Source organism: Prionailurus bengalensis, chromosome D1, assembly GCF_016509475.1.
Source record: "Prionailurus bengalensis isolate Pbe53 chromosome D1, Fcat_Pben_1.1_paternal_pri, whole genome shotgun sequence".
NCBI classification, from domain to species: domain Eukaryota; kingdom Metazoa; phylum Chordata; class Mammalia; order Carnivora; family Felidae; genus Prionailurus; species Prionailurus bengalensis.
This window is the reverse complement of record NC_057346.1, coordinates 76,135,421-76,156,326: the sequence shown is the minus strand read 5'-3', so window position 1 is coordinate 76,156,326 and position 20,906 is coordinate 76,135,421. Positions and strand designations below refer to the sequence as shown.

Below are 20,906 nucleotides of genomic sequence, written 5' to 3'. Positions count from 1 at the left end.
GCCAGTAAATCCTGTCAAAGCAGTAAACCTAGGTTTGAAAGTACTATCTTGGCACCCATGTCGCAGAGTTGCCCTCTAGAAGACAGGACTTCGTGTATGTACTAGTTGAGATTTAGAAGGCCACGTCTATGGCTTTCTTAGTAGGTAGTGGCTTCGGCAATCCCTCTTACTAACGAAAGTGAGGACTCTGTGATGAAATTTCAGACAAGGTGACCGGCTGAGGAACGAGGTGTTTGGAGGTGGCAAGGTGGGTCGGAGCAGAAAAGATCCTTTCTAGGTCCTTCAAATCAGAGCATGTCAGCGCTCACTCAAGTCTGTTTGTGCTTGCTATCGGCCTAAGAAAGAGCAGTTAGGCTCTGGTCTCTTTAACTTGACTCCAGGATGGCCTTTAAACTTCTAAGGGGCCATAGACAGTTTGTCCCGCGAGGTCTCTAGCCCAGGAGCCTAGTGTTACCAAAAACTGACTTACTAAAATATCTGTCCTCCATGGAATTAAGGGCTAAAGGATTTCCAATTCTTAATTAGTAAAATTTTTTTCCTATAGGAATTCCCGAGTTAAAAATTTTAAGATAAATAGTCATGCACAGAGCTATAAAAAGCAAAATCCTCTGAACAAATCCAGCACCATCTTTCGATTCCATTTGGCTTTTGTTCAGTAGACCACTCAGTGATGATAGCCAACCTTCGAGAGCTTACTCTGTGCTGTGCACACTGTATTTAGTGCTTCCCATGCATTTTCTTATTTCATTCAAGCCTATTTTCTGAACACCTACTATATGCTAGGCTTTGCTCTAGGCACTAGGAATGAAAACAGAAAAAATCCTTGCCCTCAAGGAATTTATACTGTCGTGAAAGGTCATCTCCCTCACAGTAGGGGCTGCTATTCTTTCCACTTCACAGATAAAGAAACTGAGGCAGACAGAAGACGAAGTTATTTAAGGCCTTTCTTTTCTAAGGCTACCAGCAGGTGGCCAAGGCTTTTCACACATTCTAACTAGTTACCACCCAAAGCACAATGCCACTTTAACAAAGTGAGCTCCTGCCTTATTGGTTGATACATTATGATCAACAGCTGTTTGTGAATTTCAACTCTTGTTCCCTATTAAACGATTCCCTTATAATGGAAATGCTTTCTCTAGGAGAAATGACTTTATATTTTATTCTTGATACACTTGATAAAGGAGCCCCAGTCCTCATGATCATAGCAATGCATACAGCATTGATTTATACTCACCGTAGAATAAATTGAAGACGTGCTGGAAACCAAGGAGAGCGAGGATCCGTGAACTGTTTAAAAAAAAAAAAAAAAAGTGAACTGCACAACCGGCTACTATGGAGTCTAAGAAGGAGAGAGGAAGAGAAACTCAACATTATAGGCAGCTTAATCTCGCCTGGACCCAACTTTTCCTCATTTGGTGACAGAGTCAAATAAAATAATTTGCTAAGGGAGTCTCTTCTCTTTTAGCCCTTTTTTCCCCTACAACCTCTAAATACCTTTCTCCCCTATGAAAATAACACATGATTACTAAATAAAAGTTTTCAAGTACAGAGAAGTGTTAAAAAAAAACATACTCACTGCCATTATCTATGTGACTCATAATTCTATTACCCAGAGGCAACCTGGTACCTGTTCCATTCCAGCACATATTACTCCTTTCTTTTTTTCTAACATATTCCTTCAGGGTTGAGATTGTGTTGCACATCTATTTCGTACCCTGCTAGCAACTCTCACTTGTGTATGCACAAAGATGAGCCGATTATTATCAACATGGGAGGCTGGCTGCTGACCATAGCAAATTCATTCTAGATCTACTTGTAGTAGAGCACTTGTCTAGAAGATACATCTACTGAAACAGAGATTCTTCTTTCGATTTCTACCATGCGTACAAAATGACAAGCAAGCGGTGTCCTCTTTTTCGTTCCTGACTGGTACCTTTGACTTAGAACCATCTTCACACCCTCTTCGCGCCCCTTCCTGTCCCCAGCCAGGGGAGACATTTTAATTGTTTTCATACAACTTTAAAACATGGTCTTTTCTTGGACTAAGTATCCCAGCTGACTTCTCTTTCTGGGAACTAGATTCTTTAATGACATTTTCTTAGGAATCTCTCGACAACTTTGTGAAAGATGTAAATATGCCCGTGGAGACATCAGAGACCTTTAATTGGGCACAGCTTTCCTGACCACGAGTGGAATGTTCTACCCCCACACTCGCTGTCCCCTGTGGTCTGAGAGTGGGAGGCTGGGGAGTAACTTTCCACGTGCACTAAACGGCTTGCACTTACCACCCAAGAAGCGAGCTCAACTTAGATCAGCAGTCGGCAGAAGCTACCTGCCCACAAGATATCCGACCAACAGTTCAGCCCGCCACCCAGGTGTCTCCACACTGTGTTCCCATAAACCTCCCGACCTCCAGCTCTTCCTTTATGTGCTCCTATCACATTCTGAATCCCGCACTTCTCTCTCGAGCATGCCCTTCGTTGCACTCATCTGCCTCAGAGTCTCTGCCCACGCAGTTCCCTTTGTTTAGGACGCTTCTCATTTCTGCCTACCCACATCGCCAGGATCAGCTCAGACAATGTCTCTGCATGGACCTTTTCCTCGTTTCCCTGCCCGCCGCCACTGGATGCACCTCCTCCCTCCTCTGAACCCACACAGTCCCTTGCTTGCCTGTCCAGCCCTCTTCTCTCTTCGAAGGAGCCTGCTTTTCTGAGGCTATCCTTATACCATCACTCACATCCACCTTCCTTAGCAATGCTTAGGGTTACAGATCTTCTCCACCCACGACTTCTCTGGCCCATGGCCCATAAGAAATCAGTTTATGGTGTTCATGGCCAATAACGGCTTTCAGTGTTAATACGTTCAGATGTTAGCAGACACCTCTCATGCTCCAACCTAGTGGCCTCATGTTCTAAAGGGGTAAGTAACTTTAGTCCCATGACACGGGTAGTAGGGGCAGATTATACTGGAGGCCAAGTTGGGGGAAGAGACGTGGGTAATACGTAGCCACCCTTCGGTCACACTACCTGCTCAGCCAGCACAGGGCTGCAGCGTGGAACTGGGCTGCTGGAAAATGGAACTTTTTTTCTTCTCTCTAGCTTGTACACACAGACTTACTGACACTGCCTTCAGCAATATCCTAGTGCAAGCTTAGGGCCGCAGGCGGAGAACAGCGTATCTGGCAGGCTTCAGTGGAGGTAATTATTTTTCTCTGCAATTAACTCCTCTCACTTGGTAAATAGCAATAGCAAGGCCAAAAGAATAGCAATCCAAAAGATTTCTTGATTTCCAGAGTCAACCCCAAACTGAATGTGGCTTGCCTGAACCATTACAGTTGGCCTTGTTTCAAGTGAACTGAACCAAATCAGAGCCTGGGTTATGTGGCTTGGATACTTTTGGACAGCAAAATGCACACAAGACCTACAAAGCCAGAACAGCAAAAGCACGCCATGCATTTCCCACCCTATACCCATAGCTCTAAAACTCTGAAGCTACGAGGCCCAGGAGAGGCTTGTGTGGGCCATCTCTGCCCCTGAGTAATCTGAAATCCAGACAGGTTAAATGGTCTGCTTAAGGTCACACAGCATTCAGGAACGGGATTGCTGATCAGAAGTCTGGAGATACTTTTGCCCTTGATTCACTGGTTCTACTGGATTTACTGGTTTCTGAAAGGCTTATTTTGTTAAAGTCTTCTGATATGTTTTAGAATGGTTTCCCCAGCCCCTCATCCAATGTACAGAGACACAAGCTGCAACCAAACAAGCGAAAAATGCATATTTGAGAAAAACATGGTTTCACCCCCTCTTTAAGCACAGGGGTGTGTGTGTGTGTGTGTGTGTGTGTGTGTGTGTGTGTGTAGACACAGTGAAACAACAGGGCATATTCTAGCCAATAAAGCAATCAAATGCCCCTGCTGCTACACCTGGCATCTCATGTATATATACATATATATATTCAGCTTCATATTAATCAAAGCGCTTTCTCATTTACACTATTGTTTGAAGTGATCCCCATCACCACAGAGAATTTGTAGGTAATATTCCCAGACAGCGCAGGAGTGGCTACCACTAAGAGACAAAAGAGTCATTTAAGACCCAGAGAAGCTAAGTGACGTAGCCACGCACACACAGCTAGTCAGGAGCAGAGAATGTGCATCTAGGCATTGTATCCTACTTCTTGCTCCACTGCTGGTACGATCAGATGACAAGGAGACACCGTTCAGATGGCAAATGGACCACCCTCTGGAAGGTGAGCGTCAGTGAAAACAGAGAACACACTGATGAAGGATCAGGTAAAAAAAAAAAAAAAAAAAAAAAAAAAAAAAAAAAAAAAAAAAGCCCAGTTGTGACCAACGCAGAGCCAAATGTCAAGGTAGGACTGAATAGAGAAACAGAAGGCTGAGAATTGAGAGCTTAGGACCTTAGCCCCCAGGCTACTTCTTCTGCCTGGATTTTGCCACAAATAAAACAGCAATGAAATGGCCCTTGGGGAGGAGGATAAAACCAAACATGACAATTTTAACAATAGCCACCACTGACTGAATACTTGCTATAAACCTCTTTCGAAGTCATTTTGCATTAAATGCTTTCCGGGATTTATCTCACCTAATCTTCCCTTCAATCCTCTGAAGCAGGTACAATTATTTTCTACCTTTTAGCGAACAGGAAATAGGCTGAGCGGGGCCAAGTCCCTTACCCAAGGTCTCATTCATGGCTAACAACAGACATGACAGGATTTAAATCACAAATACGACTCAGGGGCTAGAAACACAAGTAAATTGCAAAAAAAAAAAAAAAGGATTTATTAACAAGCTGTTCTGTTCCTATGGATTCCATAAGTACTGATTTAGATTGCACTAGCAATTAGGGATGATTGGTAAAGTCCCTGGATTTTTTTTTTCATCCAAAGACATACATTTTAAAAATGCCTCAAGCATGTCCCTAAATGTGCGCTATTAAAGTTGACTCTGAGTGCATAATGCATCTGATGGAAATTAATTTACCTGAAATAACTTTGAAAGGTTGCATCTGGGCCATGCCTGCACCTAATCTACATATTTATGATTCCAACTTCCTTCAAAATGGAAAGTGCTAATTAAATCCCACAAAAACCTCACACAAGTACTTGTGCTAATTCTTTTAAAATTTCTATCCTGCTTTCTGGCAGATGATATACCTAATGGACTCTTGTAAGGAGGTTCTATTTGGCCCAAACATGAGATGTAAAAATTTCCCAACTGTTTCCACAACACGGGGATTTAAAAATTCAAAAGGGGGGCGGGACTCTTTACCCAGCGGAATTGAAAACACCTAATTGCACAAGCTCTATTTTGTTTCTGTAACGTAATATCCCTGGAAGAAAGAAAATCAATTTGATGCAAAATTTCCCAAAAGATGAAATTGTTACGTGTTCATAGTATATCGACAGCAGTCCCTACCTTCTACCTCTCAAATTTGAGTTTTACCTCTGCCCTTCAGTTCCACATCACCATGAATCATTAGGGTTTACAAAAGTCTAGACACTGCTTGTGGGCAACCATTTTTTATCAATGTCACTTTGACATCCCAGATATTCAACGGTTGTGCTGCCTGACAGCTTGATTCCAGATGGAATAAATAAAAGCTCTCTGATGATGATACTGTAATGGTTCTGGATCTTTATGAGGCGAAGTCTGCTTGTTTGGACAAGTTTCAGTTCTGAACACGGTGCACTCAGGTACACACACGACAGGGAAGATGAATCGAGCACAGGACCCACTCCCTATGGGAATCGTTACCGGGAGGGCTGGGGGATGCTCTGTGGCCATGCTTTGGCCAGCACATTGACTAGAAAAAAGTTCAAGACAAACTGCCTACTCCTTTACCTTAGGGTCAACATATCCACTATTACTACTGCCCTGAGTGGTTAGAGAGCTCATTTCTACCTCTTCAATCCAGCAAAACACTCTTTGGGAACTCAGGCTCCACCCTTCCTTAATCCTCTGTCCCAGCAGGCTCCCAAATATGGATTTACAGACTTGCTCCCTGTCACTCACTGGATGTCACTGGACACAAGTGACACATAAATCAGGGTGAAGGAAGGGACTGAAGTCTCTAGGAAGATGAACCAGGGGGCTACTGCCCTGTAACTAAACTCTTCCAATTTTTGTAAACAAGTATACACTGGGCAAAAGCAGAAGCTTTTATTCGGTTTCTTTCCCTCTTGATTTGTTCAGGGATTTCTTAAGACAAGTTTGTTTGTTCTCTCCTCCCAGAAGGATGCTGGGCATATACTTTCCCACTCTTACAGGGGCTGGGAGTAGACGAAAGCACCCGTAACACCCTCCCCTCCTCCACATTCTCTTCTGCCACTGACACACACACACACACACACACAAGGCACAACCAGAGCTATGGCCTTAGCCTGGGCTTCAATTGCTCTGGGAGTCCCCATCCCCTAGCTAGGGATTCCTAGTTGCCTAGCTGCCAAGACATCTCGGCTGACACTGAGTCTACAGCCTAGGATGTATAATAACGTTACTGGGTTAACATTTGTATATGTTATTGAATTCTCATAATTTCATGAGCTGGTTTCTATTACCACTCTCAAAAACAAAAAACAAAAAAAGGAAGTACAGAGACACGAGGCAACCTGTCCAAGATCATATACCCAAGTTGGAGTGCTAGATTCAGACCTTCGAAGTCTTCCTCTATCTTTTTAACCACTAGTCAAATGAGGACTGATTCTAATGTCCTGTCATTCCCACCTTCAGGAAGCTTTTCAGGGGTGGGGCTGATGCCCCTCCACAGCATTTTGACTGCTTGCTTCCCTAGCTCCCACCTTAAGTGAAAGAACAAAGGGACAGAAGGAAGAACCGAGTTAGGAAGACAGCTGGCAAAGATGCCCACAGCTGTGTTCTCCCAAAATTCTGATTAAAATGAACAAAACATAAAGATCCGACCCAACATATTCACAATTTGTGAGCAAAGAAAAAGGGCATACCTGAAGGGAAAGGGTTTAACCGAATAAACTTAATAAACCGAGAGATAGAAACTTCTGGAGCTGCCCACAGGCCCCCAGAGCCACAAGGGTGCGTCAGCACAGGGAAATGCACTAACTCTCCAGAAACTCACTCTGCCAACATGGTGAGCCAGCAGCGGAACCTCAAGATGGAGGCACATGCCAAGAAGCTGTGGCCTGAGTCCAAGAGGGAGAAGCCCAGAGTGGAACTTGGTCAGCTCCAAGTTCACTCATGTTTCTTCAGAAGCCTCTTCCCTGAAGTCTGCGAGGTCAATGAAGAGCCAGACCCTGCTATTCAGAGCTCCCCAGCCCCAGCCCCCAGAGTGAGTGAGATAGCTGGCTGGGAACCCTTAGAGGTGGGCTCTCAGGTCATGAACTTGGTGTGGAGGGCCAATTAACCACACTGCATAACCTCAGATGGTAAACCTCCTTGCTTACCTTCTTCAAACCCATCCCGGAATGAACCCGAGCGGCTCATGGTTCTGCTCTTCTCATCCAGGGACATGGAGCTATTCCGGAATCGGCTGTCAGTGTATGGGTCATACTGCCCATCGGCATTGGAGAGGCTGTGGGTCCTCAGCATGGTTGGGTTGGACAAGCTCATCTGGGTAACAGTGGTGGGACTTGCTGGAATAAAAGGAAAGGAACTGAAAGGTTGGAAGTTCACGTCTCTGTGCAAATCCTGGATGGGGACGGCGAGGGGACTGATTGTATCAGCCACATCTGTCCATGCCAACTTCCCTCCCTTGTCTGTTTTCTAGAAGGTAGTCACAACACCAGCACTTGAATAACAAACTGACAGCTAAAAATAAGGGAGGAAAGGTGGGTCAGTTCCAAAGCAAGGCTCTGGGCTTCAGCTTTCCAATTTGGCACGTTCGGACAAGCTGGTGTCACCTTCCAGGCATGAGCTAATTACTCCCTGGGCTCATCTGGAACAACTCCCTCTAAAGCCAAAGCCCAAAATAGTCCAACCAGGCTTTTGATCAGACGGGAAGCATTTGTGCATGACAAGAAACTCTTGCCTCAAAGAGTTACTCCGGGAAGGAACAATATGAACACAGGTCTCACTGCCTCCAATGGGGCCCACTTGGTAAGGGTGCCTAAAAGAGCTTCAGTGTGAAGGGGTACATCCACCTTGGCTCAAACGAGCTTTTAAAATTAAAGTCCTTTCCATTTCAGTAAAGTACAGTATTTCCAAAGTATCCATTCACAGTTTATTAAAAATGAAAAGTCAAGCCTCACTTGATTACAAGCCACACCTGTCCTTTAAAGATTCTGTGTTTTGGGCACCCGGGTGGCTCAGTCAGGTGAGCATCTGACTTTGGCTCAGGTCATGATCTCGCATTTCGGGAGTTCAAGCTCCACACAGGACTCGCTGCTGTCAGCCTGTCAACGCAGAGCCTGCTTCGGATCCTCTGTCCCCCTCTCTTTCTGCTCCTCCCCCACTTTTGTTCTCCCCAAAATAAATAAATATTAAAAAAAGATTCCGTGTTTATTATTCACAATATTCAGAAAAGGCTGCCCTCTGAACAGTGAGATGAGATTGAGCAAGATGATTCCCCCCCATCAGTCTTTGAAGAGTGAGCTCCCATCCTTCCAATAATTTTTTAAGGAATGTTTACTGATTTATTTTGGGTGGGGGAGGGGCAGAGAGAGAGGGGGAGAGAGAAAATCCGAAGCAGACTTCGTGCTGTTATCGCAGAGCCTGACACAGGGCTTGATCCCGTGAACCACGAGATCATAACCTGAACCGAAAGCAAGAGTTGGACGCTTAACCAACTGAGCCACCCAGGTGCCCCCCTTCCCAGTGATCTTCTCTTTTTCTAATACTTGCTACCTGATCATATTCAGTTTTTATTACACGGTTTCGTATAAAGCTTTGGGTTGTTCTCTTTTACCCTATTTATGAGTCTGTGTGGGTGTGTTTGTTCCTCTAAAAAAGAATCCATTAACATGTCATCAGGGACTGTGTTACAAATTCTTTTCCTCTCCCCACTGTGCCAGTCAAAGCATTATGTCAGTAGTAGGCATTTCCAAGAATAGTTGTTCACTCAAAACCTGATCTTTATTTTCCAGCTTAACAGAGCAATACAGATGACCAAACATGGGGTATGCTACTATTTCTTCAGATAGAAACTTACATCTTCAGAGGTCTTGGAAATGGAATACATTCTTCTCAAAAACGGAACGATTTGCTCTTTGCTACTACCCTACTTACATCAAACACGTAAATGAATTACTGACTAGAGTACCAAAATCTCTTCTATTTTTTCCTCTTTCTTTTGCCACCAATCTCCTATAATCAAACCACATTGCTGAGGGCTGATCAGACACGGAGAAAGATGTGACCACATGCCTCTTTCACAACAGAAGAGTAACCTCTGCCCCATGGAACTGATCAACGCAGCTAATGATCACAGGCTACTCACCAAGCTGGGAAAAGTTGAATCTTGTTCCGGAGGGAGAAGTTACACTGGAGCCAGAGGAAAAAGGGGAACTGGCAGCGGTGTCCTGTAGGCCTCCTGCAGAGTGGGACCGTAACCATTCTTTTGCGTCTTCTTGTGTACGAAGCTGGGAGGTGGGAGTATACCTGGACAGACCGAAATTAGGCTGGGATTAACTATGAACAGCGCTTATGAAAATGAATACTGTGGAGCTGATGATAAACATACAAAAAAAAAAAAAAGAAATACAGATCCAAAGATGATGTTAAAAAAAAAAAAAAAAACCCACATCACTCCACATCCTGAAACTTATGAAGTTTCTCCAAACCTTTTTTGCTACTTGGCTGCCTTTGGGGAAAACTGTAATTCCTTTCAGTTTGGAGGGAACACATCAAGAAAGCAAGACCGGTAAATGCTCAAAGGAGCCGTCACTGGGCGTATCTGCAGCATGTTGATTCATGATAGTGTCATTTCAAAGCCCCCACCTTGACAGGACTGAAGCAACAAAATGAGCTGCTGTCAGAGCTTCGAGGACGTTTTAATTAGATAGCTCATGGCATCTGCATTCTAGAGCGCAAGCAAGTAGCCATGAATCCCTGTGTATCAGAAACCAGATACGTAATGGAAGGCATGAGGACACCAATGCTTACAGTCCTTGCTGCAATTGATTATCAGAGAAGTCTCCATAAAAGGAACCCCAAATCACTGGGTTCCACGGAAGTCATGGGCCCACGTCCTCCTTTATTAGGAAATGTATCTGGTCATGGCCTACTGAAAGCCTCTGATGTGCTGGGGGCCTTCACAGACATTATCTTGCCAATGCCTCCAACCCAGCTGGCAAGGCAGATGCTGTCATTCCCATTTTATATTCATTGAAGGGGAGGGCCTGCCTCGAATCACGTGCTGAGATTCCAGTCCATCGTATGTCTGATTCCAAAATCCATGCTGTTCGCATTATGCCCGCGGGCAGCATCTCAAATTTCTGAAATACAGTGACCAGTGTGCCTTTGGACTTATATACAGATTACCATGGGGTCACTACTGATTAGGTCAACAGAGGGGTTTCACTTGACTCAAGATAAAGAGTTGTTGGTGTTTTGGCATCGGACATGAATGTGTGGGGAGGGAGGGAGCTAGGAGGGGGAGGAAGAGTGGGAGGGGACAAAAAAAAAGTTTCTCCCTTAATGTTTTGGCTATGGTTGATGGACATTCAACTTTCTAGGTCACATCGACTGCATGAAGATAGCCTAGCACGTAGCCCTATTCTGAAAATTTTTAAAATAATTTAAAAAAACCCAGAGCTGCATCACTTTGATAGATTAGATCTGCTGCAGAAACATATATACACATATATCATTTCAAAATATTCATATTTAGAGGGGTTAGCTTCCTCTCAGGGCAACAGTGGGGCATCAGTGTCAGACTCCTATGAAGAGTGGCCATCATGGAAGCACTCACAAGCAGCCCTCATAGGCATGAAGAAAACTGCTAAGCACAAAAGGCCTTGCCAACTCCCCCCTCTCTATGGCCACGGTGAACTTCCTCCCACAGGACGTCCTTTGGGAAATTTTCAATACTTTTATTCTTAAGATTCTCAGAATTGGCTTTCCTTGAGCTCCTACTGAAAGGCAGCATTGATACCTACCTCACATTACTGTTCAAAAAGCTCTCGGCCTTAAGAGCGGCAGGTTATTAACTACAGACATACATGACAGCAATGAAACATTTCATTCCAAGTTCCATTTTTTTTTGCGAAAGCACTTAATGCTTAGTGCAGGGTGCAGCAAATGCTACAAAGAACAAGATGTTTAAGGAGCAGGAGAAGTGACAGCTGCGACCATAAGACCACGGGACAGGCGTTAGAACTGGGGTCCCGCTGGTCGGCACAGTGAAGGAGATGGTGTGAGCAATGGGGAACTTACAGCATCTTGTTTAACCAGGACACCCACCCAAAAGTGAGCCATGACTTAGAAAGAATGGAAGGACATTCCTTCCTGGCAGTCTTTTCTTTCTTTACACCAAAGCCAATCACAGCCATGTTTTCTTGTTGGGCACTGAAAACTGACACACCTTTCGATCAAAACATTTAGGAAGCGCAAAGGCTCTGTCTTTGGCAATCTTCTGTGGGCCGAAAAATTAAGTATTTTCAAATTCGAGGGAAATCGTTATCTCCTCTGCCCTTGTCCTGGCTAACAAACCAACATGCTGTAAGTCATGTCCTTTCTTTTGGAAGACAGCCGTGAACAGAATGATCATGGTGAAGAGCTCATCGATTAAACCCACTGGCCCCAGAAGTAGCAGTAACTGCTCTCTGGGCTTGCCCAGGGATGTCCTTCGTGAGATGGTTTTTTACCACAGGAAGCCTGAAAAAGCACAGCCTCTGCTCAAGCAAAAAAAAAAAAAAAAAAAAAAAGCCAACAAATGGAGAGAGGGGAATGAGAGGTGCCAGGGGAGCCATCGTTCAGAAGGCCCTGCTGCGGTGGCCAAAGCAGGGACCCCAGCCCAGCCCGAACCCCCGCCAGCCATGAGAGTCACACAGCCAAGCCCCAAAGCCACACCGGATGGCATGGATGCAAGGAGGAAACACAGATACCTGAGTCCTTTTTTAGGCAAAGTGTTCCTATCAAGGTGCGGGTCACTGTAGGAGAGTTAAAACAAAAATGAGAACTTCAGAGAAGCGCAGGGAAAAGCAGGCAAGGTGAGGAGGGGCCGAAGTTACGGAGCAAGAGACTCACGTCACCAGGGAGTTTTCCCTTATCCAGCTGCACATGCAACACATCCACAGGAAACAAGAGAAGCCTAATCCTGGGGCTGGCTGACCCTAGTCCGTACCTTCCCCCAAGTCACCAGGAGGCCCAAGGCATCCACTCAACTCCGACTCCTCCTCCTTTTCCACAGGCTCACAGCACAACTCAGGGGCCACCCCACGTCGAAGCAGAGCCCACACCTCCTGCTGCCCAGTCACCCACCTTTGTCCTACCACCACTGCTTCTCAGGGAGAGAGAGAGATGCCAGCTTCCCTGCACCCCTAACCCTGGCCCAGCCTTAAATGCCACTGACAATGATTCCAAGCGAGAGAAGGGACTTGCTGGAGGCTTTCAAGAGGCCAGCGGTCTGCATATTTGGAATTCATCTGTAACAGAGTGAATTCCAGGTCCCTCTTAGCTTGGCGTATCTGGGAGCTGAGCCCCCCCTGGCCGAGCTGGGGCAGGTTACAACTTGCTGGCTGATAAAGTCAAGGCATTTGCATCTCCAAAGAACAAGGGTGTAAAAGCTTGGTCTGTGAGTCCAACGAAAAGCAAAGTTTTTGCCGTTGACGGGGTAAAGAGGGTTTTCGTTATTTTTTTTTTCCCTAGCATAAAACAACATCTGGTTATTATGCTTGGCCAAGCTGTGGCTCCCCCACAAATTGAAGGTCCGTATCCATCTCTGAGGCCCACCCACAGGGCAGCTGGGGGCACACAAGCCGCTTAGTTTGTAAAGCCTCAACACTCCACGGATTCTTTTTCGTTGTCATTACGGGAAACGGGCACACAGAACACAACAGCCTGCAAGACGCAACAGCCAAAGGGCAGCAAAGGACTTTTCCAGGGAAAAGGGCCAGCCGTGTGGGGAGTAGGGGTGGGGGAGACAAAGGTGAGGGTCGAATGGCACGCACGGTGGGTGGTAGATCGGTTCTGGGCTGGGAGGGAGAGGGGAGAGATGAGGGAGAGAGGGTGGGAAGCCGGGAAGCAGGAACATGCCACGGGAAGGCTGAGATGCAGGTGAGAGCTTCTGCCGTCCCGGTCCCAAGGTCCCAAGCTGGGTAGGGAGAGGGGCCAGCCCGACCCCACTGCCTCCGGGGCTTTAGCGGACAGCGGAACAGACCCTCACTGGCATGTCTGGGGTCACAGAGTGCACCAGAGCCACGAACACAAGCGGAAGCCTCAGGCCAACAGCCTCACACAAGACGTCTGGCTCGACACAGACGGGCAGAGGGACCCGGAGGCTCGGTGCGGTCCCCGGCCTACAATGTCATTACCTGTCCTGTTTCCTGGGCAGAGTACTTCTGCAGAACTTAGGGCTAGCGGCAGGGGAAGAGAGAGGGCTAGAAGTCCAGGCAGGTGGAAAATAAGAGAAGGAACGTTAGACGGGAAGAAAGGGGAGGTGTGGTCACACACAACGATTAGAACATTCTTCTCATTCCCAGTGCTGTTCCCGGCGTTCTTGCCTATGTGGAGAGACTAACACACACCACACTGCAGCAGAACCCAGAGCGCTGAGGATGCTTTTAGCCTCTTGATGCCCTGCCGCTCGGGCTGGCAACCCTTCGGTAGGAGGGCGTCTGCCGTGATGACCACCGAATCCACCCAGCCGCCTCGAGTTTCCTGCCACCCACGCCACGGCCAGCCGGCCACCTACTCTGCCTGCACGATCACGGGGGGAGGTGGGGGTGCAAACAAGCAGCTGATGAGCGAACAGAATAAAAAGGAAGGACCTCAAAGGCGGAATGCCGTTTCAAACGGAAGCGTGAAACCTGCCCCCAAGAGACTTCCAGCACCTCCAAGCACGGAGGAGAATCACGCGGGAAAAGATGACGGGAAGCAGAGCCGAGCTTATTTCCATCCCAAACGGGCTTCCCCATGGAAAGACAGCAGCGGTCAGAAAGAGCGCAGCCTTCCAGGCAAAGGGGAATGGACGCTCGGGACTCCTAACATAACCCGTGGACTGCTGGAAGGGTGTCCTTCTGAGAGACACAGGTGCACGGCACTCACCTTTCCGACAGTGTGGTCTTTACACTGTTGGTTCTGACGAAGGGGGTCAGGGAGTCGTCTTTAGAGGGGGCGATGAGGCCCGTGGAAGAATTGTGACTCAGGCCCCCTCCGCTGCCCAGGGAGACGTCAATGGACTCGCAGCTGGTGTGGAGGCTGCTGACGGACTGGAAGCCCGGGCCGTCCTTGCTGACCGCCGAGGAGCTGCTGGCATTGGTGCCCCAGGTGAGGCTGTTGGAGGGGCCCGAGTGGCCTGAGCTGGGGCTGGAGGCTAGAGGAGACTGGTTGCTATCCACATTCTTACTGTAGAGAGGGCTGCTGCTCCCGCTGCTCAGGGCGCCGCTGCCTGAGGGGGACTCTAAGTTACCTTGCTGGGTGGAGGGGGCGTGAGGATTGGAGATCACCACCGAGTTTTTCATGGTTTCAGCTGTGGCAATGGGCACTTGCTTGGTCGGCTTCCCACCAAAGAGTCTGTGAAGAGACAAAGGGTTGTGCGGGTCGGACACCCAGCACCAAGGGGCGCCGAGCAGTTAAAGGAGGGTGGGGCACAGGGACGGGAGCGGTGGGAATCCTGGGGAGGGGCACGGTCATCGCCACTGAAACGGTGCTCCGTTGGGAAAGGCCGCCACGCAGCGGGCCTGGATACTGGCCATCACAAGTCTCCGGCTTCAAGTGTTAAGCTGCAGCCGAGACCCCAAGGGCAATGCAGAATAATTTCTAATAGGCCTAGCCATGGTGGCCCTGGATCTTACTTCCCTCTATTTCCATAAACGGAGTAGCTGGGAAACTGCCTGGCCCAGGAAACATCTAGAGGGAAAAGAGCTACCAAAATCATCTTTGTATCCGAGACCCCAGGGACAAAGCAGGTGCTCAGTTTATGACAGCTCTGTTCCAAGGGACTCGGGTGCTTTGGCGTCTAAGGACAACATGAACAGTCAAGAACACGAGTCTAGGTCTGGATGGGGCCTTCAGAGATGTACGCTCACGTGAACACCCTGTCTGAAAGCTGGGTGGCTAGTCCTACCCAGGGATCTAGAGAGAGATCTTGCTGGGGTCACAAGATGTTAGACCAGACACATTGGGTCTTTGTGACAGAAATGTCATTCCAAGTCATCCCCCCGCCCGTGACCAAAAACGTGCTGTCCAAAAACAGGAAACGGCACGTATGTCTCTCCCTTTGGCAACAGGGCTCTCCAGTATGAGTGGAAGAACTGTCTTCAAGTCAAAGGGCGGGTATGTGCTCTAGTAACACAAATAATTCCGTCCACCGAAATCCTTGTGGAATGTGCATCTCTGCAAAGGGATGAAACTACTATGTGTTATGACGGGCAGGTTGCCTTTCAGCCAGCTACTCAATGGTATGATCCCGATCTCTGTTCTCTCCAGAAGAGTCCTTAGAAATCCCAGTTATTGTAAAAACAAACATCCACACACATAATCAATGCTCACTTGGGTATCTGGTGACAGATTAGAAAACACTTTTGCCTGATGACAATCAGAGAATGAAATAGCCTCTGGCTCAAGGAATCCTGGCTTTAGAATGCTTACATACTTCCAGTAACAGGAACCTCATGACTTCAAAGGGTAACACCCTCCATTGTCAAGCACTTCCCAACCACTAGAAAACTGAAATCTGATCTACCTTTTTCCCTTTTACTCATTGCCCCTAATTCTCCACTACACAGAGGAAGCCCAACTTTTTGTCTGCTAGTCCTTCAAATCATTTGAAGAGAGCTTATCGCTTCATCTAAGATTTCTCCTCTCCATACTAATGCACAAAGAGAGAATTGAGAACACTTCTTAATGATTTAGGAAAAATGTAATTAACAGGCATTGGCTGAAAGTTAGTCGATCTAGAGCCTAAGAATCTGCATGCATTTTCCAGTATTCTATTACAGTAGCCTAAGGGTCTAGTAAAATACCTTTGTAGTTACTAAAGGAAATCTATAATACCAGTGAGTGAATATTACATATAATACTTGAGGCAAGAAACAGAGAAAACTTTCATTTACAAGGCAATCTGCTAAAACAACAAAGAGCAGCTCAAGAGGACCTTCCCCTGAAAAATTAATCATTACTGAAATTCTAATAATCAAGTCCAGACAAAGACCAGTGAACTGCTTCGTTATACCTTTCACATGGCAGGCTTCTTCTGAAGTCTTTTCAAACATTCCTATTCGCCCCCAAATACATACATGTGCACATAGTTTTTATTTTTCGCGACTTAATTTTTTATTCTTGGGACTTCTACTCTTTCCTGTGATAAGACATTTCCAGGGAAGATGAGTTCTGCCCTATGCGGCTGCAGTTTGAGGACGGTCCAGTAGCCATTATAACGAGGCAATATAAACAAATAGAATTTGTCTAAATTTAAAAGGACCTGTTTAAAAAATAATAGTATTTTCACACGAGAATTTCCATTCGGTGTGGAAATTAGGGAGAATGTCTTTTTGAGGTAATAAGAAATTAATTTCTCTTCTTCAGAAACACTTCTGCTTTAAAAGTTTTTTTTTCTTTCTTTTTTTTTTTTAAAGGAAGCTCAAATTTCAGAGACAAATTTGGAATTAAGCATGCAGTATGAAAAAAAGTAGGTGGGGGATATACTGGACTATTTGAGAGAAGGATCTGGCTAAGATCACGGTCTGGCATAATGATGAAGAATCCCACCCACAGAACTAGTAAGACAAGGGGGTAAAAAAGCCCTCTGCCTTCCCCTCTGTACCCACCCGGGTCTAGGGGTATATTAAGATCTCATCTCGGACAGTAGCCAGCTTTGACTGCGTACTTCCCACGGGCCAGATATGGCCACACAGGTTAATCTTCGCAAGCACTCTCGGGTAGGTGTTCCATTTTACAGATGAGCAAACTGAAGCAAATGGTTAAGAAAGGATACACGGTGGCTACTTAAGGTGGACCCAGGATTCAAACCCAGGATGCTGACTCAGGTTTTTCATCCCAATATGGGAAAATATAAATAACCAGCTGACTGCAAAACCGCTGGCAGGATCCAACCAAACAGAAGTGGAGAAAAACAGAAGCTCTTTTCACCAAGGCACAAAAAAATTATTCATTCAGGAGGCCATTCCATGTACTCCAGTTCGGCTCAGTGCCGTCTACCCCCTTACCTGCGGAGCGTGGGAGAGGCCACATCGGGGTACTTGGCCCCTGGCTGGAGAGCAGCCTGAGCCGCACTGGACATAGGCTGGGATGCTGGGTTCACTTTCACAGAGTTACAGGAAGCCACACTCTCGTTGTCGGACGAGATGCCTTTCTCCTTATCCGTCTGGTTGACCAGACCCGGCAGAGAACTGCCCAGGGCCGTTTTGGAAGGCTCCCTCAGCTTGGGCACAGGCAGGCCTGCGGACTTGCTGCTGATGTTGGAATCTATGCTGCTGGTGCTAGACCTGTTCCCAGCCCCGTTCCGGCTGGCGGACTTACTGGGCCTGGGCAAACTCCGGTACTGCAAGTTCGTCCGGGAGCTGAGAGCCAGATACCCATCGTCCTGATTCTGAGCCCCATCCATGCTCGTCTTCCGGCCGGTAGACCGACCGACGAGCGCAGACGACTTTGGGATCTTGCCCAGCGTGGCCGACCTGCTGGTGACGGTAGCACCACTGGCTGTGATCATGGCCAGACCAGCGGCCGAGCCGCTCTGCTTCTTGAACCCAAAGCTGTTGGCATTGGCAGTGGGCGTCCTGGAGCTGCCCGAGAGGGACTTCTTGGACTCATCACCACTGCTGCGGCCTGCGTCGGACGGGGACCGCTTCACCTGGGAGGCTTTGGGAGACAGCCTTCCTTTCTCAGACACCTTTGCATCGTCTGTCTTTCCTAAGAGAGAGAGCAGCAAGGTTAGCTTGCAAACCGAGAAGCCAGCTTGTACGACTCCTTTTGTTAAAAACCCTCCCCTCCTCCAAAGAACGGGTTCACTTTTTCCTTGGGGAAAGCAGTAGCCTTGGGAGGCAAAGGAAAGAGCTTTTTATAAAGATAATCGAGCCTACCACTGTCACCGTGAGCCTTCTCGGAGATGTCAATGGTTTCGTTCCTTTGCAAAAGCAGTCTAAATTTACCCAGAACAAAGCAAAGCCAGCCAATCACTGATACGTCTGGGAAAGAGATCCTGCCCTTTCCTGACCCCTCCTTCTCTGTCCATTAAGATGCTGTCCCTAACAGCACCCTCTGCCTTCCTGCAAAAACACCAGCTTTGTTTACACACATCCCTAAATCACGGACAACATTAACTCGACATGGAGACAGCTCGTCAACACGTGCCCTTGAAAAGTCTGCACTGGGGCATGTTGGCTCTTCCCTAGCACATGGTGAAACCAAATCAACTCGTCTCAGCAGCAGGACCACCTTTGGAGCTTGAGGCTTGCACACTTACGTATTTCCGCTTAGAAAAAGGTAGAGATGTGAACCTTTCTGAAAGCTGGTTAATAGCAGAGTCTAAACTCTAAGAAGAAATACCTGAGCATTTATGGGGACTTACAAACAAGGTCAAGTTCTCGCTAGAGAAACTGCGGTTTTGGTTTTCAGACCAACAAGTGCAGAGGTGAGACGGCACAACCTCTTACTCACCAGTGCCTGGGGTCTTGAGCGTGCCTGCCGGGGCAGCCGCCTTCGTCCTGGGCATGGTGATGCCCACCTGAGCCGTCATGCCTCGTCGCCACGAGCCCGTCTGGGAGATGACAGAATTCTTCTTGCCCGACGTGCTTTTGTCAGACTCGTCAGACACGTCCGAGGGATTCCGCCTCCACTTAGACCCTGGCTCCATCTTTATGCCGCTGTCTGACCCTCCGTCTGACTTCTTGACATCATCGCCCGACCACAGGGAACCCCTCTCCACCTGTGAGTGCTTCTCAGCGTCGGTCTGTGGATGAGACTCTGAATCAGTCCTTCCCAAATGCCAGGCCAGGAGCCCCTCAGCCCAGAGTAAAAATGCCAATACGATGAGAGGTAAATACTTGAAAATGTTTGGGCCTCTGCAGTCTGGTTATCTCGCTAGAAAGCCTGCTTTGGTTCAAGGAAAGTAGAGGATATAACTATGTCCAAGAAGGGAGTACGGAGGGAGAGTAGGAGGGGGATGAAGGGGGCCAGAGCCCCACGGAGAACCATGAGCAGATGGAGACGTGGGGAGAATTCAGCCAACTCTCTGCCACCTGGCTTCTAACTCCGGAGACCAATCTTCATCCAGCATCCAGCCTCCTGGCCTGTTTCCCTTTGTTCTTCCGTCTTCCTATCACTCCACTGGCAGCAGTCTTTGAATACAGCACAGCACCACAGTCTAACACACAGCCCGAGCAAGCGAGGGTGGCTGCAAGTTCCACACGGATCAGGGAGAGAGAGGGGCTGGGAGGAAACAAATCCTCAAAAGCCACTCCCCCCACCCCTCTGCCCGTGCTAGTCAGAGGTGCCCGCTCCCACCCGGCTCCATTTATATGCCACCGCTTTGCTCCTCTTGTGGGATTTTGTGCAGACAAGGGATATAATTAGCCAGCTTTCTTTGGAAGAGCCCTGACCTGCTGGCCATGGAACCCAGGAGGGGACAGAAGTGTGAGGTTAATGATTCACTGCGGTGAAAAAGCGCAAAGCTAACCAGAATGCTTTGGGGGCCTCCCTAGGGGGCTGGGGCCAGTTGGGGGGGGATGCCAGGGGGGAGAAACAGTGCAGAGAATGGGGATGGGAGTTAGCAACACTTTAAGGTGGCCACCCTGAGTTACACGTCCTGTGTGTGCTATACTCAAATACCAACGGTGGGCAATGCCAGCAGGGTAGGAAATGAGAATGATTACCTGGTAAGAATCTGGCCTAATGCCTTTCCTCCCAGAGTAGTACCCGTGCCTTCCTCTGCAAGCACACTGCCGAATGAGACAAAGCTAACTACTGACAAGCAGCCCCAGTTAAATCGCCTGTCAGCACCGTGGCCCCTCCCCCCCCCCCCCCCCCCGCCAACCCCGCACCCCTTATAAATTCCTCTCATCCATCACAGCCACCCTGTGTGTGGCTTCGCTTGTTTCGCCATCCTCAAACACATACTGAGTTCCTTCTGGGTACTAGGCACCAGAAATAGGAGGGGGACAGGACGCTCACTCCCTGACTGTGGGAAGCTCCCCATTCACCTGTGGCGAGGGACACAAGACAGGGTGTTCCCACATCCGAACACAGAGCAGGAGCTCAACCAGGGAACCAAGGAACACAAGCTTTTCAAGCTACTGCACACTTCAACAGAATGATCTCTGATCCTGACCACTCTCTGGTCAAGGAAAGTAAGGACAGCACCCCTCAGTTTCACAGACGAGCGGAGACCAAAGCTACCCACTCCCGGTCCTAGTCCCAACTACCACAGCCCGTGTTCCTTCCTGTCAACACTTCAGTTTGTTAATTCAACCAGAATATCCTCAGCTGTCTGCTGTTTGCCAGGCACCATGGATGGTCTGAGGATCTGTGGGTAAGACTAATCTCTAGCCCTTCTGGCATTTGCAATCCAGTGAAAGAGGTAAAGGTTGGATAAATACAAATAAATGAGTTGTCGTGAATTATGAAGAATCTTACATGAAAAAGGACACGGAGTATGCGAGTGAAGTACGTTGATGTAATTTAGACGATGATGATAAGGGTGGGGGATGGCAGTCAGGTAAGGCCTTTTGGAAGTAGTGCCCTCAAGAGTGACAAGAAACTTACTGAGAAGAGTTTAGGGAGGAGGATGCCAGGCAGA

The 20,906-nt window shown here is 47.7% G+C and overlaps 1 protein-coding gene across 24 annotated transcripts in view; it reads right to left on the bottom strand.

Annotated features, from left to right (window-relative positions):
• NAV2 (neuron navigator 2) overlaps positions 1-20,906 on the bottom strand; it is a 739,922-nt gene that overhangs the window by 50,076 nt on the left and 668,940 nt on the right. For 15 of the 24 annotated variants that reach the window (XR_006297427.1, XM_043580801.1, XM_043580796.1 and 12 more), the window contains 8 exons: positions 18,770-19,061; positions 17,320-18,022; positions 14,198-14,665; positions 13,465-13,530; positions 12,037-12,081; positions 9,429-9,589; positions 7,438-7,626; positions 1,235-1,287 (listed from right to left, as the gene is read on the bottom strand). Coding sequence is in view for 23 of the 24 variants with exons in the window: in XM_043580801.1 (XP_043436736.1) it covers positions 1,235-1,287; positions 7,438-7,626; positions 9,429-9,589; positions 12,037-12,081; positions 13,465-13,530; positions 14,198-14,665; positions 17,320-18,022; positions 18,770-19,061 (1,977 nt within the window). In the remaining variant the exon portion in view is untranslated. The remainder of the gene's footprint in view (positions 1-1,234; positions 1,288-7,437; positions 7,627-9,428; positions 9,590-12,036; positions 12,082-13,464; positions 13,531-14,197; positions 14,666-17,319; positions 18,023-18,769; positions 19,062-20,906) is intronic. The other 9 variants (XM_043580800.1, XM_043580812.1, XM_043580795.1 and 6 more) reach the window with 2 other exon arrangements.